Below are 15,179 nucleotides of genomic sequence, written 5' to 3'. Positions count from 1 at the left end.
TCCCTGTCCCATTGATAAGAGCAATGGGAAACACAAGGGGTGTGTGTGTGTGTGTGTTGGGGGTGGGGGATATTTATTTACCAGAAAGCTAAACATAGAAGTTCTGTTTTTTGTATGTGCACATGTTTACAAATAGTGTCTTCAGTGGCCCTGGCAAAGCTGGCTTACTAAAGAAAGGATATTCTCAGGTTTACGTCAGTTTTTCTCTTTGTTATAGGCGCTGCATTCAGGTAGTACATAAACTGCTTTGTTACCAGAAGAAGTGTCGAGTACGCCTGCATTACACCTGGAGGGAACTCTGGTCAGGTAACATTCTCTTCAGAATTTATCTTCTTTTCTTATGCCTTTTATGAGCCTCTTGGCCTAGGCTCAAGATGGATTTTTAAAAAACAGTTTTGGATGTCTCTATTTTCATTTATATTTTTTGTAATTTGTTTTTAACATTTCAGCCTTTTTAAAATCCAGACCTGGGTATGTCACATATCTATTTTATACTTTCGTCCTGTTCCTTCTTCTCCCTGTATCTTTTGTCAGCTAGTAGAAACAGTCAAATATTTCTTGAGTTCCAGTGGTTTTTCCTTTGAGTGAGAGTGAGGCAGGAGGAATCAGTAGAAACTTGGATTCTCATCACTCAGTTCCATTTGGTAGCAGCATATGGACTGTAGGGAGGTTTCTGTGTGTTCCCTCAAAATGAGTAATATCAGGAGGAATATCATAGGGAGAGGGGTGTGGAGGTGGTGAGATGGGGGGGAATCCTGTTCTTTGTGTTACAGCTGGCATTATTACTGTTTATAGACAGCGTGAATTGTGCCACTCCCCCTGTGTCAGAGACAAAACAGCAAATTACAGTGTTTACTTTAGTCTTTGTATCCATTTGGTAGCAGTAAAGTAGCTGCCTCCCCTGGGGAGGTGGCTCTTCTCTAAGGATACAATTAATGCTGACTTGCCACCCTTTTCTTTTGTGTGACTAAATTTGAGGTTTTAGGAAAGCAGAGGAGACATGTTTTCTGAGGGAGTCACTTGCTGATAGGCCCAGTGGCTTTTGTGATCTGATGGTGTAATAAAGTCTTCTCCAGATGATTATAGTGATGAATGGTTACCCACACATGGAAGACCTTTTCTTTATTTTCAGCAGAGTAGGGTGTGTTTATATCAGAGGCTTTATAAGAAACAGGTCAGTAACCCAGCCCCCTTCCATAGAATTAATTTTACTTGTTGTGACACATGGTTTCCTCCCAACCCAGTTTGGCTTTCTAAATTTAGTCCTCCATAATGGGAAGTAGAGATCTTTAATTAATGGATTAGCAAATTCTTTGCTTATTGCCTATGATGGTGAAGAAGGAATAGGAGAATAACGCTAAGGGTGAATAAGGGGATTTTGGTATTTTAGGAGAGAAGGATGATTGTGTGAGAGTTTGAGATTGAAGGAATGTCAGAAGAGTTAGAGATCAAAAGAGATTGAAAGGACTAATATTAGAATTTCGTAGGTAGCAACGACTCTTTTTTTGAGACAGTGTCACTTTGTCACCCTTGGTAGAGAGCTGTGGCGTCTTAGCTCACAGCAACCTCAAACCCTTGGGTTTGAGGATCAAGTGATCCTCTTGCCTCAGCCTCCCAAGTAGCTGGGACTGCAGGCACTGGCCACAAGGCCTGGCTGTTTTTTTTAGAGACAGGGTCTGGCTCTGGCTCAGGCTGACCTCAAACCTGTGAGCTCAGGCAATCCACCTGCCTCAGCCTCCCAAGTGCTGGGATTACAGATGTGAGCTACCGTACCCGGCCCACAACGAGTGTTTTTAATATAAAGGACTACTGTTGTTTCTTACGGATAGTTATATGATTGTTAGGCTCTAAAAGCCTAGGATTGAAGGGGAAACAAAAATGATGCAAATTGGGGTGGCGCCTTTGGCTCAGTGAGTAGGGCACTGGCCCCATATACCAAGGGAGGCGGGTTCTAACCTGCCCCAGCCAAAACTGCAACAACAAAAAAAATAACTGGGCATTGCGTTGTGGCCGGTGCCTGTAGTCCCAGCTATTTGGGAGGCTGAGATGAGAGAATCGCCTAAGCCCAAGAGCTGGAGGTTGCTGTGAGCTGTGGGTGACAAAGTGAGGCTCTGTCTCAAAAAAAAAAAAAAAAAAGGGATACAAATCTGTGGATATTAGTACAGGTGTAGAACTTATAACAAATCCAAATGGTTTATGTCTGTAATTTGGATGAAGTTACACTTTATAGTACTAATCAGTCGGTGGTAGTAGTTGTTCTTCTGGTTTTCTTGTCTCTTTCATTGTTTTCTTTCCTTTGTCCTAGCTGTCCTATCTCTGGCCCCTGTGATCTCCATGGCTTTCTCTCATTCTCATTATCTGTCATCTGCTTTCTCTTTGTCCTGTCCCATTCCCTTCTTCACAGTGCCATCCATGTTCATCCTGGTCTGTCTCCTGAGGCTCAGGGCTTCCCCTTACTTTCCTGCCCCTATCTTGTATCCCTGTCTTCTTGATGAATTGACCTTTTTATCATTATGAACTGTCTCTCCTGTCCTTTTGTGACTGTTGTCACACATTTTATTTTTACATATGTCATAAACTCCAGAATGTATCATCATCATTTTTTCTTAAACAGGCAGTTATCTTTCAGAGAGATTTTTTCCAATGTTTGTTATAGTTGTATTTTCTGACTTTTAGCATTTTGCCATTCTGGCTAGGAAGTAGTGAAAAGGAGATCATTCTTTATCCTGCATTGGTCAGTTGACTTTATGTCTTCAAGAACTTTCTGTCCTGTTCATCAATTATGTGCTATCTCAGAACTGATTGGTTGCTTCCACGGCCCTTGATGGATTGATAGGTAGTATATCCATATGTCATTGGTGGGAGCTGGACTACTGCTTGTTCCTAAGTCATAGACATTTATACTAGAGTTCTCTGCCAAGTGAGGTTAGCTTCTTTTATTGTATAGACTGGGTGAGCCCTCCTGGAACCTTGGTGCCATGTGTAGTATACAGTGAGATGTACAGCAGCAGGTGTTAAGGAAAGCTGCAAAGTACAACGCTACATCTGATGCCGTGAGAGCCCATAATAATGTATAATATTGCTTTCAGGGAATACAGCGTGGTTATGGCGGATACACCCACTCCTTGGCTGGCGCTACTCATATGTTGGAATGCCCAACTACATTCTTTCTTTGCCTTCTAGACTTACAGATTTAAGGGGGAAGGTGTGTGAAACATCATGGCAAAATATGCTTGTGTATACTGTATATATCCTTGACAATACATGTGCTGCAAATTGTGATTGAGTTTTATTTATAAGTAAGACTGGTAATGTGTGTGCTTTTAGCTCAGACACACAAAAGCCCTTGGGTCTCTAGGAAGCAATTGGCTGGGGTCCAGATGCTTTTTGTTATTTGAAATGCAGGCGTTTAGTATCACTGTACTTCAGTGCTGATTTTTATTCCTGTGTTTATGATTATAGTAGCTCTTTGTTACTAGGGGTGTAGCCAGCGGTCCCCAAATTCTCATAATAAATTCCCAGGCATGGTCTTATGGGCAAAGAGGAGCCAGTTGTGTTAGCTGGGGGTTCATGCTTGCCCGATATGCTTTTCCTAGTGTTGGTTTACAGACACAAGCCCTGACCTACTCCCTGTTTCTACTATCTATTTATATGATGCCTGTCACCATGGTATCTGAGTATGTGGGGAAATATATTTAGGCTAACTTTAACTAGAATATGGAAAGGAAGAAGTTCTACCTCTCTGCATTGCCCTCTTTTCAGCAGTCAGTGTTTTTCACCAAGTTATAGAAAGGCTGAAAGCTGTTTTCTGACCTCTAGGCTACCCAGCTCTCTTAGTCTGAGTAGAAGGTTAGGTCTTAAAATTTTCCTCTGATAGAAATAGAAAACTGGGTTTTGGATAAGATCCTAGTGTAAGAGTTCTTTACCTTTGAGAATTGAATGAAACCTCTGGTCATCTTTGTGTCCAGAAAAATGTCCATTTGCACATATTAATTTTGGGGAGCCCATCCATGATCCCATGTGAAAACACTTATCTTAATTTTATGTTCCACAGACTCCCAATTAATTCTGTTCTCAGAGAACATTTTAATATCCAGTTAAATATTTTTTTTCTTTATTTACTGGTCATACTATATGCCTACTAGCCTACCAGTGTCCTCTGAAGTTCTTTTTTTTTTTTTCGAAGACAGTCTCACTTTTTTGCCCTCTGTGGTGTGTTAGTTCACAGCAACCTCAAACTCTTGGGCTCAAGCAATTCTTTTGCCTCAGCCTTCCGAGTAGCTGGGACTGCAGATGCCTGCCACAACGCCTGGCTATTTTTCAAGACGAGGTCTCGCTTTGACTCAGGCTGGTCTCAAACACATGTGCTCAGCTAATCCACTCGCCTTGGCCTCCCAAGTGCTAGGATTATAGGTGTGAGCCACCGTGCCTGGCCTTCCTCTGAAGTTCTTGAGGCTATAGACCATTTTATTCACTGAATTTTATTTTCTATGTGTTTTCTGTTTTAGCATATCACATTGTTTTGATATGTTTGCATAATGATTAGTTTAAATATTCATCTTTCCTCTGAAAAGTTCCTAGAGGGCAGGACCTGTGTCTTTTTTTTTTTTTTTTTGTAGAGACAGAGTCTCACTTTACTGCCCTTGGTAGAGTGCCGTGGCGTCACACGGCTCACCTCCAGCTCTTGGGCTTACATGATTCTCTTGCCTCAGCCTCCCTAGCAGCTGGGACTACAGGCGCCTGCCACAATGCCCGGCTATTTTTTTGTTGCAGTTTGGCCGGGGCTGGGCTTGAACCTGCCACCCTCGGCATATGGGGCCAGCGCCCTACTCACTGAGCCACAGGCGCCGCCCAGGACCTGTGTCTTAATCATTTATAAATTAACTAACAGACTAGTTGACTTTTTAAAAGGGACTCAAAAAACATTTAAATTAATAAATGGATGAATGAATATGTAGACTTTCCATTAATGATGACCCAACATTCTTCTAAAGCAGCTCAATATTATATTTAAACCTCATAATAAAATAATAACAATAATAATTACAGAACCCAGTAGGATATCTGTTAACATTTCTTTTTTTTGGCCAGGGCTGGGTTTGAACCCGCCACCTTCGGCATACAGGACCGGTGCTCTACCCCTTTGAGCCACAGGCGCCGCCCATATGTTAACATTTCTTTTGAGCTGACTTCATCACCTATAATAGGTCCAATTTTCCAAATTAGTTTTATTTGAGTTGATATGAAGGGGAGTAGTGGGTAATTTCACTGTTGTGTCTTTCTTCCTTACTCACAGACATAGGAATTACTTTTAACCAAGTAAAAATGGAAACTTTGATGGTTTCTAAGCCATTAACCGAACAGTGAGCAGAATGTTCAGAGAGAAGTGGGTAGTTGTTGGAGCAGGAAACACTTGAATTAGAGCTTCATGGAGTCAGCTTATTTTATTTTCACTGCAGGAAGAAAGGTCATTTGAGAGGCAGCCTACATTTAAATAGTGTGACTTTCCATAGTCTGAAAACATGGGTTGATTTTTTTTCTTTTTTTTGAGACAGAGTCTCACTATGTCACCTAGGGTAGAGTGCCATAGTGTCACAGCTCACAGCAACCTCCAACTCTTGGGCTTAAGCGATTCTCTCGCCTCAGCCTCCCAAGTAGCTGAGACTACTGGCGCCCACCACAATGCCCAGCTATTTTTTTGTTGCAGTTGTCATTGTTTAGCTGGCCTGGGCTGGGTTTGAACCTGCCAGCCTCGGTGCATGTGGCTGGTGCTGTAACCACTGTGCTGAGCCAACATGGGTTGATTTAAAGGTAGAATTATGCTGGCATTTTATACTCGACATTTATCTATGGATCATAGTTCTTCTTACCTTTTCACTCTGCCATATCCCCAAGTGATAAGTCATTATTTTTATACCCATTTGATGGGGAAGGGAGTGGAGACTGGGAAGGGTTAAGTGATTTTCTGAGGATCATAGAACCAGACACTAAACAGAGTCATGATTAGAACTTAGAGTTCCTGACTCCTATGCTCAGATGCAGATCACTAGGCAACATTTGCCACCCTGCGGGAAGAAAGGCCCCCAAATCCCCCAGAACAATCTGTTCAGCTTCACTGTGCTAAATAGCATCCAAAGCATTCACAGATTTGTAAGATGAGAGAAATTGCACATGGCCTGACCTTTTAGATACCTATTGGGAAAGATAGAAAGCCTAGAGAATATCACAGCATTCTGGATCCAGCTGGCTCTCCCATTGCTAGTAGAATCCTGTGACTTCTGGGGTGGTGCATCTTGAGACTGGGAATTGATAGCCTTTTGTTGGAAGCTATAGGTGTTGTCATACAGGACTGTATTTTTCAAGAGAAAGATTGACTTGAGCCATACATTTATCTGGCAATTATGGCATAGATAAGGCATTGGCAGTTTGGCCCTCTTGATTTTGAGAAACTATACTCTAAACTTTTAATTGCTCCTTTTAGTTCAGTGTTTTGTTTTGTTTTTTTTTGTAGAGACAGAGTCTCACTGTACCGCCCTCAGGTAGAGTGCCGTGGCGTCACACAGCTCACAGCAACCTCTAACTCTTGGGCTTACATGATTCTCTTGCCTCAGCCTCCCAAGCAGCTGGGACTACAGGCGCCCGCCACAATGCCCGGCTATTTTTTTGTTGCGGTTTGGCCGGGGCTGTGTTTAAACCCGCCACCCTCGGGCGGCGCTGGTGGCTCAGCGGGTAGGGCGCTGGCCCCATATGCCGAGGGTGGCAGCTACTCGGGAGGCTGAGGCAAGAGAATTGCCTAAGCCCAAGGATTTGGAGGTTGCTGTGAGCTGTGTGATGCCACAGCACTCTACCGAGGGCGATAAGGTGAGACTCTGTCTCTACAAAAAAAAAAAAAAAAAAACCCGCCACCCTTGGCATATGGGGCCGGCGCCTTACTCTGAGCCATAGGCGCTGCCTTAGTTTAGTTTTTTAAACTTTTAAAAAACTGGCTCAGCGCCTGTAGCACAGCGGTTATGGTGCCAGCCACATATACTGAGGTTGGCGGGTTCAAACCCAGCCCAGGCCAGCTAAACAACAATGACAACTGCAACCAAAAAATAGCCAGGTGGTGGGTGGCGCCTGTGGCTCAAAGGAGTAGGGCGCCAGCCCCATATGCTGGAGATGACAGGTTCAAGCCCAGGTCCTGCCAAAAACTGCAAAAAAAAAAAGCCGGGTGTTGTGGTGGGTGCCTGTAGCCCCTGCTACTTGGGAGGCTGAGGCAAGAGAATCACTTAAGCCCAAGAGTTCGAGGTTGCTGTGAGTTACGATGATGCCACTACACTCTACCAAGGGTGACATAATGAGACTCTGTCTTGAAAAGAATAGTAATAAAAAATAACAACTGTCATTATAGACTTATAGGAAGTTGCAAAAATAGTACACAGAGTTTCATGTTCCCTTTACCCAGCTTTCTCCAATGGTGACATCTTATATAACTTTACATTATTTCTTTTTTTTTTTTTGTAGAGACAGAGTCTCTTACTTTATGGCCCTCGGTAGAGTGCCATGGCCTCACACAGCTCACAGCAACCTCCAACTCCTGGGCTTAAGCGATTCTCTTGCCTCAGCCTCCCGAGTAGCTGGGACTACAGGCACCCGCCAGAATGCCCGGCTAGTTTTTTTTGGTTGCGGTTTGGCTGAGGCTGGGTTTGAACCCACCACCCTCGGTATATGGGGCTGGCACCTTACCGACTGAGCCACAGGCGCCGCCCCACATTATTTCTTTTAGATTTTTTTTTTTTGTTATTGTTGTTTGCTTTTGAGATAGACTTATTCTTTTGCCTAGGCTGGAGTGCTATGGTGTCATAGCTTACAGCAACCTCAAACTCTTGGGCTCAAGTGATCCTCTTTTTTTTTTTTTTTTTTTTTTGCAGTTTCTTGCTGGGGCTGCGTTTGAACCCGCCACCTCTGGCATATGGGGCCAGCGCCCTACTCCTTTGAGCCACAGGCACTGCCCCTCAAGTGATCCTCTTGCCTCAGCTTCCCAAGTAGCTAGGACTATAGGCACCTGTCATGACACTGGCTAGTTTTTCTATTTTTAGTAGACCCAGGGTCACTACAACATCAGACCCGTGGGCTGATGTGATCCTCTGCCTTTTACTTAGGTGGTCTTGAACTCCTGAGCTCAAGCAGTCCACTTGCCTCGGCCTCCCACAGTGCTAGGATTACAGCTGTAAGCTACTGTGCCCAGTCTGGTGTCTTATTTTTAAAAATGCTTTTTAAATTATTCTTTCTCATTTTCCTAAAATTTCTCTGACTTAGGCAAATATGTCACAAGATATATTCTAGACTTGATATACCTAATTAAGACTGCTCTAGCTTCCATGTGCAAAAGATAGAACCTTCTTTTCTCTATGGGCAATCATTTCCTCTCAAAGTTAGAATATTCTAAAAGGGAGCATTCGAAGGTATCTCTCTGGTTCTATAATTTAGTTGTAAAAGATTCCATAGAGCAGTATAGAAACCCCAAGGAGCAGAAAAGAATGCCAGGAAGCTTTTTCCCCATCAGATCACTGCATTTGCCTAACTCAAAAATTTATACTATTTTGAATCTTTCTCTCATCTCCTCAGAAACTTGGCAGAAGCAAAAGATAAGAATCTCTAGCAGGTTTAGCTTGTTGGAAAGAAAGCCTGGTAGAAGGAGAAAAATATTCCCATGTAAGTCAAAGCCCCTAAAAGAGCAATGAGTTTCTCTTTGTTCTTTTCTTTGTACATGATGAAGTCACTTCCTATCCAGAGAAATGTCAGCTCTCATAGGCCCATCAGCATCTTGTCAAGTAAAAGGGACCAGGGAAAGTGTAGCTGTGTATTTGTTACTCTGCCTATACTAGTAATGTTATTCTTCCCTGGATCTTGAGTGAGCAGGACAGGTCTGTTATTGGTCCTCTCTCATTTTGACAGAAAGTAAAGTTCTTGGTTCTATATCAGATGGCTTTATTGATATGCAGTGGATTTCTAAAAGTATGATTTTTAGCTATTATTCATTTGGGCATTGTTGGAAAAAATAAGCTGGTAGTAAGCTTCTGGGGCCCTAGAAGAAGGCAGTAGCTCTGAGCATGCTTTGAGACAGCTGCACAGAGATCCCTACATTTCCCGAAGTCTAGGATCTAGGAACTTTCACATAAAGGCTCATTTTCATGATAAAGAGGAGGGTGGTTTGTAATTGTGCCCAAGTAAATGGAGAATGGAAGATGGTTGAGAATCTTATTTTCCCTTTTATCAGATACACATCAACAGCAAGGAAAACAGTAAGAATGGAACTTGACTGCCACTTAAAAGAAGGATTTGTTTTATTTTCTGGCTGATTTACAGGAGTGTAGAACCTTTAGGCGATGCAGGCTGTTGACATACTGACTTGTGTACTTTGTTCACCTGGAGAGGCTGGATAGCATACAACCAAAGCAATTTCTTTTTCTTGTTTGATTCATTGGCCTCTGCGTCAGTAAGGTGCTTATTAGGGTTGTAGCCAGCCAGATGTCGGTATTCTGAAAAGCTGCCTAGTGTATTTTTAAATTATTCTACTGGCAGGTGTTGGCTTGTAAGTCTTTCTACCATTCTGCTGATTGACAGTGAGCCTGCTGATTGCTGGCAATGTCTCTGGGTAATTGGTGATTTTGTCTAGAGATGCTGGAATTAGCTGGAGTTTATAGTGCCTCGGGGTTTTGGTGGCATTAGCTCTAATGCTATTTCCAGCTGTCCTTTGAGTTCCTTGACTTCTCTTCTAAACACATGAGATGCTAATATTTTTCCTCTGTCACTGTGAAATTATCCATCTCCCTTAATGAATAGGTTTTGTTTTGGGTTCTGTGGCACTTAATGCTAGCTCCATGCCAGGCTACAAAATAAGATCTGGCTAAGTCTTGTCTTTGCTTTCTATCTCTTTCTCTTTTGTTTTGTTTTTGAGACACTTTGTCACCCTGATTAGAGTGCAGTGGTGTCAACATATCTTTGCAACTTTAGACCCCTGGGCTCAAGTGATCCTCTGCCTTAGCCTGCTGAGTAGCTGGGAATACAGGTGTGTACCACCATGCCTAGCTAATTTTTCTGTTTTTAGGAGAAACACAGTCTTGCTCTTCCTCAAACTCCTAAGCTCAAGCAATCCTCCCACCTTGGTCTCCCAGGGTGCTAGGATTATAGGTGTGAGCCACAACACCTGGCCTCTTTCTCTTCGTAATATTTAAATGTTGCTCAGATAGACAGGTCTCTCTGACCAGATTCTTTGGAAATATTTGTTTGTACTCTGCTGGAGGTTCTGTCTCCTTCCTGTTTTTAATCTTATTTAAATGTCATTCACTTGGTTTTATAATTAAGCCTCTCCTCTGCTTCTGAGGCAGGCATCTGAGCCACCACTTAATTGTGTCTTTCTGTTGTTGGCTTTTTCTTTTTCTGCACCTGGTTTACCTCAGTGTGGGGGACAGGTTTTAGTCCTGGAGAAGTTCCCATATCCATTATTCATTCTCTTCCTACATGGCAACACAATTGCTGCTGCTTTCTTTTCTTCCCTCTGAATTCAAAGCAGGGTAGAAAAAAATCTGGGGAAGTCCTCTCTCTATAGGGTACATTAAAGCAAGGAATAGCACTCTACGAACAAGATGCCTTCTGGAGTAAGACGGGGCCTCTTTAAGGTAGCAGGAATCTCAAGTGAATGGTACTGAACTATTCCTGTTTGAAAATTAGCTTGGGTGCCTCTGCCTCTGGGAATTCCTGTGGGATTTAGGGAACCATCAAGGTACACAGTCCTGGCTCAACTTCCTTGAACTTGCATACTATCTTTTATTCCACCCGTATCTGCATGCTTAGAAAAGTCAGAACTTCTACACAATACTATCATACTCTTTCACCAAATATGATGCACAAGACTCCCAAGGAAGGGGATATGGGTTGAAGCTAAGTATGAGACTGGTAGTTGCCTCTAGTGCAGAGTTAAAAGAGAGAGCAATTTCAGGAGTTCCTGAAAAAAGTCCAGAAACTAGGTTTTCAAGGAGCCTGCTAGAGAAGACTTTTCAATGAAGACACTGAGTGCATGTGGAGCACCTACTTCCCTATGACTTAAATTTATTGAACACGAAATATAATACTTCAAGTATTTCACTACAGTAATGTTTCTATTTTTCACTCAGTGCAGCAGTAAGAGTATTTGGAACCAAGTGTCTGGAGTCTCATACACTAGATGAGACAGCAAGAATTAGGAGTCAAACCCAGAATCCTAAAGAATTTCATGGGATATTATTGGTAGTTAGTTAGCTTTGATTATGAACTTTGATAATTATTTTGAAGACTGCCACAGTGTTGCCTTGACACCTGCCAAAGATGTATAAATCTTGCATCCCTGCCCAAGAGTCCATGGGCTTTTTGTTGATTGAGTATATTTGGCGCCTTTCCTTTTCTCTATAAACGAGGAAGCATCTTTGTATATTTATCTTTGTACTCAGTATGGTATACCGGATGTGAATGTCAGCCAGTCAATTAGGCAGAGGTTACAAAGAGTTGGGTTGGAGTGTTTGTGGGGCGCATGATAGTGTCAGTGGGGAGAAAAACACCTCTTTTTTAAAAAATTGGTGTAAAATATACATAAAATAAAATTTGCCCTTGTAACTATTTTTAAGCATGCAGTTCAGTGGCATTAAGTGCCTTCTCAGTGTTGTGCAAACATCACTACCTTCTATTTTCAGGTCATTTTCCATCTTACCATTCTCAAACTCTGTACTCATTGAACACTAACTCTTTGTTCTGCCCTCCCTTCTTATTTTCCTACCCCAGCAACCACTGTCTCTATGAATCTGACTAGTCTGGGTACCTCATATTAGTGGAATCACGGAGTATTTGTCCTTTTGTGACTGGCTTTTTTTGCTTAGAATATTGTCTTCAAGTTTTATCAGTGTTGTAGAATGTTCATCCATGTGTCAGAATGTCCTTTCTTTTGAAGATTGAATAATATTCCATTGTATATTTATGCCACATTTTGTTTATTCATCTTGATGGACACTTGGGTTTCTTCTACCTTGTGGCTGATCTGAATAATGCTGCTGTAAACATGGGTGTACAAATATCTCTTTGAGCCCCTGTTTTCAACCTCTTGTTTTTTAGAGGGTGCGGCTTAAACTGACTTAGGCCAGTGGAGTGAAATCCTGAGACACTTAGAAGAGAGTTGGACTCTGAGTGTATAGATTTTTTTCTCTTGTCACTTTGATATGTTGTGAAGGGTTGATTCATGGAGTTCTGACCAAAGGTAAGGTTTTTTGTAGCACATATAGGCGTTGGCCCTAGATAACTAATTGTATAATATGCTCCTCATATCCCACACATCCAACACATGTTCTTTTTAACAGAAGTTTAAGTGGAACCAGTATAGTTTCACAGACCTCAGCAGGGAGTTCATGGACCCTCTCCCCATTATGTTGCTCTTAATGCAATTTGGAGCTTTCCAAGTTTAGGAACTTATTTAACCTTTCTGAATTTTTGTTTGCTCATCTGTAAAATGGGAACAATAATACCTACTTCATCAAATAGTTAAGAAAGGATTCAGTGAGAATGTGTACTTTATTTATATATTTATATAATGTCTAGCACTCAGCAGATACCTAATAAATGTTAGGTGAATGCAGTTTGGTGGTGGTGATTTTTATAAGTCAATGTCTCTTTTTAAGGTATCAGGTAGAGGACATTAGAAAAGAGGAAGGTTTGAAATGCTCTGTGTGAGCTTCTGGCATGGTTATTAACTTGTATTTTTCACTCTTCTGGAGGAAATAATGCATTTCTATATGTATGTCTGTTTGGCATTGGTGTTTCAGTGCCATTTATTACTGGGGCTTTGGAGTATGAGGCCTATGGGCATTGTCTCTTAAGGCTTGGAAGGTCTCAACTATCCAGTTTGTTCTTAGCCAAAGGGGTATTTTCTGTAACGGGCTGTACCACTCTGTTTTGAGGGGTTGAGCAGCCACTGCTTACCTAATGGGGAAAAATGTAAACACAGTATTGGATTTCTATACATAAAGTCATTTCTCCTTGGAAATCTCACAGATCTGGAGTCAGGGCTTTGGTTAGGAAGAGGTTTGTGTTAGCTCTTTATCCCTGCTTCCTTTAAAAACTGTTATTTAACAATGAGAAACGTGATCAACCAAAGGTTAAAAAAAATTGTACAATATGCCCCTCATATTTTCATAATGATTATAACACATACTGTACTTGATAGCAAACTTACAGAAATATGACTAATAATAATAATACTATGTTTATACAATCAACCTCTTATCTTTTATGGTTATCTTAACTTTTCTGTTTACTGCTACTTCTGTGACTGTCCTTGAAACAGTTTGGCTGGTCATGTGCCCAGATGGTATCAAGTGGACAAGTGGATCAAGGGCAGTTTTCTAAATATATGTGTGCATGTGGGGGGGGGGGGCGGTGAACCAGGAGCCAGCCAAGTTGAACTCTGTGCTACTTGTGTGTTGGCACTGAAATCCTGAGTGCCAGTTCTTGACTGTCCTTGAAACTCCCTGAAACAGGAGGGAATTCTCTTGTTTGGCCTACTGTGCAAACCTCTGTACCATAATAGGTTATTAATAAATGCTATGCAAACCTCTGTACCATAATAGGTTATTATTAATTGTTTATACTCCTACTTCTTTATTTTGGTTCTGATTTTGCCTAAAGAAAAGGGGTCTTCGCTCCCTTAAATCCAGATTCAATCACATTTCACATGCAGTACATAATTTTGAACCCTCAGTAAGGCAATTAGGAACAGTTTTAGTTGACAGTTATGTACTTAAAAAAATGATACTAGAGAGGAAGCAGAAAACAAAGAAGAGGAAAGAGAGGTGTATGAGAGATGAGATGTAAAGAAGGGAGCAGAGAGGTAGGAGCTGGCTGAGAGCCTGCTGAGGGTGGCTTCTACTAAGCAAAGCTTCTGGGAATATTCTTGTGTTTCCAGTGAGTAGCAGAAAGGTAATACTAAGGTATTTAACACCTGTACTTCAACAAGTAGCTGAGGACCAAGACAAAAAGAAGATGAAACAACCTGAAAATAACTGGAGCATCTGGTAGATGGAGAAAGTTGTAAGCCAGATAGAGAAGTGTAGATACAGTACAGTCAGCAGGTCTAAGGACACCATTAAGCTGTCTCCCCAACCCCTTTAACATTTAACTTAATCTGGAACCTTTATTTGTTTAATCTTCTTAATGAAATGATAGAACACTAAATAGGAGATCAGCTTCGTCACTAGCTAGTTGTTTTTTTTTTTTTATCACTAGCTAGTTTTTTGTACCCCAAACTTTTATTTCTGGGCCACTACCTAGTTTGAGGGGGTGTGGTGGCATTCTCTTACCCCCAAAAGAAGAAATTGGCTTAAATTACCTCTAAGGTCCTTGCTAGCTCTAAAAGTCTGTAATCGGCTATGTTAAAGTCTCAGAAACTTAGAACACCCATCACATCAAGTCAGAGGATTAAAGAATATGTTTGTAAGTGGTATATCAGACACTGAACAGTTGATATGAGTGTGAAAGCAGGGAGATGATGAAGGAAAAAAGCAGTATTTATGGGATATTTGGGGCATTTTCTCTCGAAGGGGAATTATGGTCTGTGATATCTGTGGCTTGTGGGAACAAGTCTAAGATTGCGTTGTTCATTTTTTGTTGCCTTTTAAACTCTTCCTAGAGAATTACTGCTTTCAGGTGAGAAAACCCTGGTGTGTGTGTGTGTGTGTGTGTGTGATCTGATCTGTGTGTGTGTGGTATCTAACCTGAATTATCAGGGACAGGATGCAAGTTCCTGTGGTACTAACTCTCAGAGTTTTGCAGTACTTGTGCTGTTTGGCTCTGCTGATGTCTATGGCAGTTGGTACACAGGTTGCCCCTTGATCTGTGCCAGAATTGCTGTCTTCCTCCTCTCGTATTTATCACTTTGTCATGCTGGACTCTGAATCCCAGAGATCAGGGCTTTCTGTAGCCCAGCAGAGGAGCAATAAATCATTGCTCCCACATCCTTTCCTCCAGGTTTGCTGCCCCTTAATTACCACAGAGCCACTGCTGAGGCTGCAACTTTGTGCTGTGTATGCTGGGGACAAAAGCTTTTGTTGAGTGGATGTGTGCAAAAGATACTTTTTCTTAGTAGCCATTATGTTTTGCAGAGTGCCGTGCATGGTACC

The 15,179-nt window shown here is 41.8% G+C and overlaps 1 protein-coding gene across 2 annotated transcripts in view; it reads left to right on the top strand.

The window, feature by feature from the left end:
- Positions 1-15,179, top strand: part of ARMH3 (armadillo like helical domain containing 3) — a 242,132-nt gene that overhangs the window by 95,013 nt on the left and 131,940 nt on the right. For both annotated transcript variants that reach the window (XM_053583043.1, XM_053583044.1), the window contains exon 20: positions 218-306. In XM_053583043.1, coding sequence (XP_053439018.1) covers positions 218-306 — 89 coding nt within the window. The remainder of the gene's footprint in view (positions 1-217; positions 307-15,179) is intronic.

Source organism: Nycticebus coucang, chromosome 3 (genome assembly GCF_027406575.1).
Source record: "Nycticebus coucang isolate mNycCou1 chromosome 3, mNycCou1.pri, whole genome shotgun sequence".
In the NCBI taxonomy this organism is placed as follows: Eukaryota; Metazoa; Chordata; class Mammalia; order Primates; family Lorisidae; genus Nycticebus; species Nycticebus coucang.
Note: the sequence above shows the minus strand (reverse complement) of the source record. Positions and strands in the feature narration are given on the sequence as shown.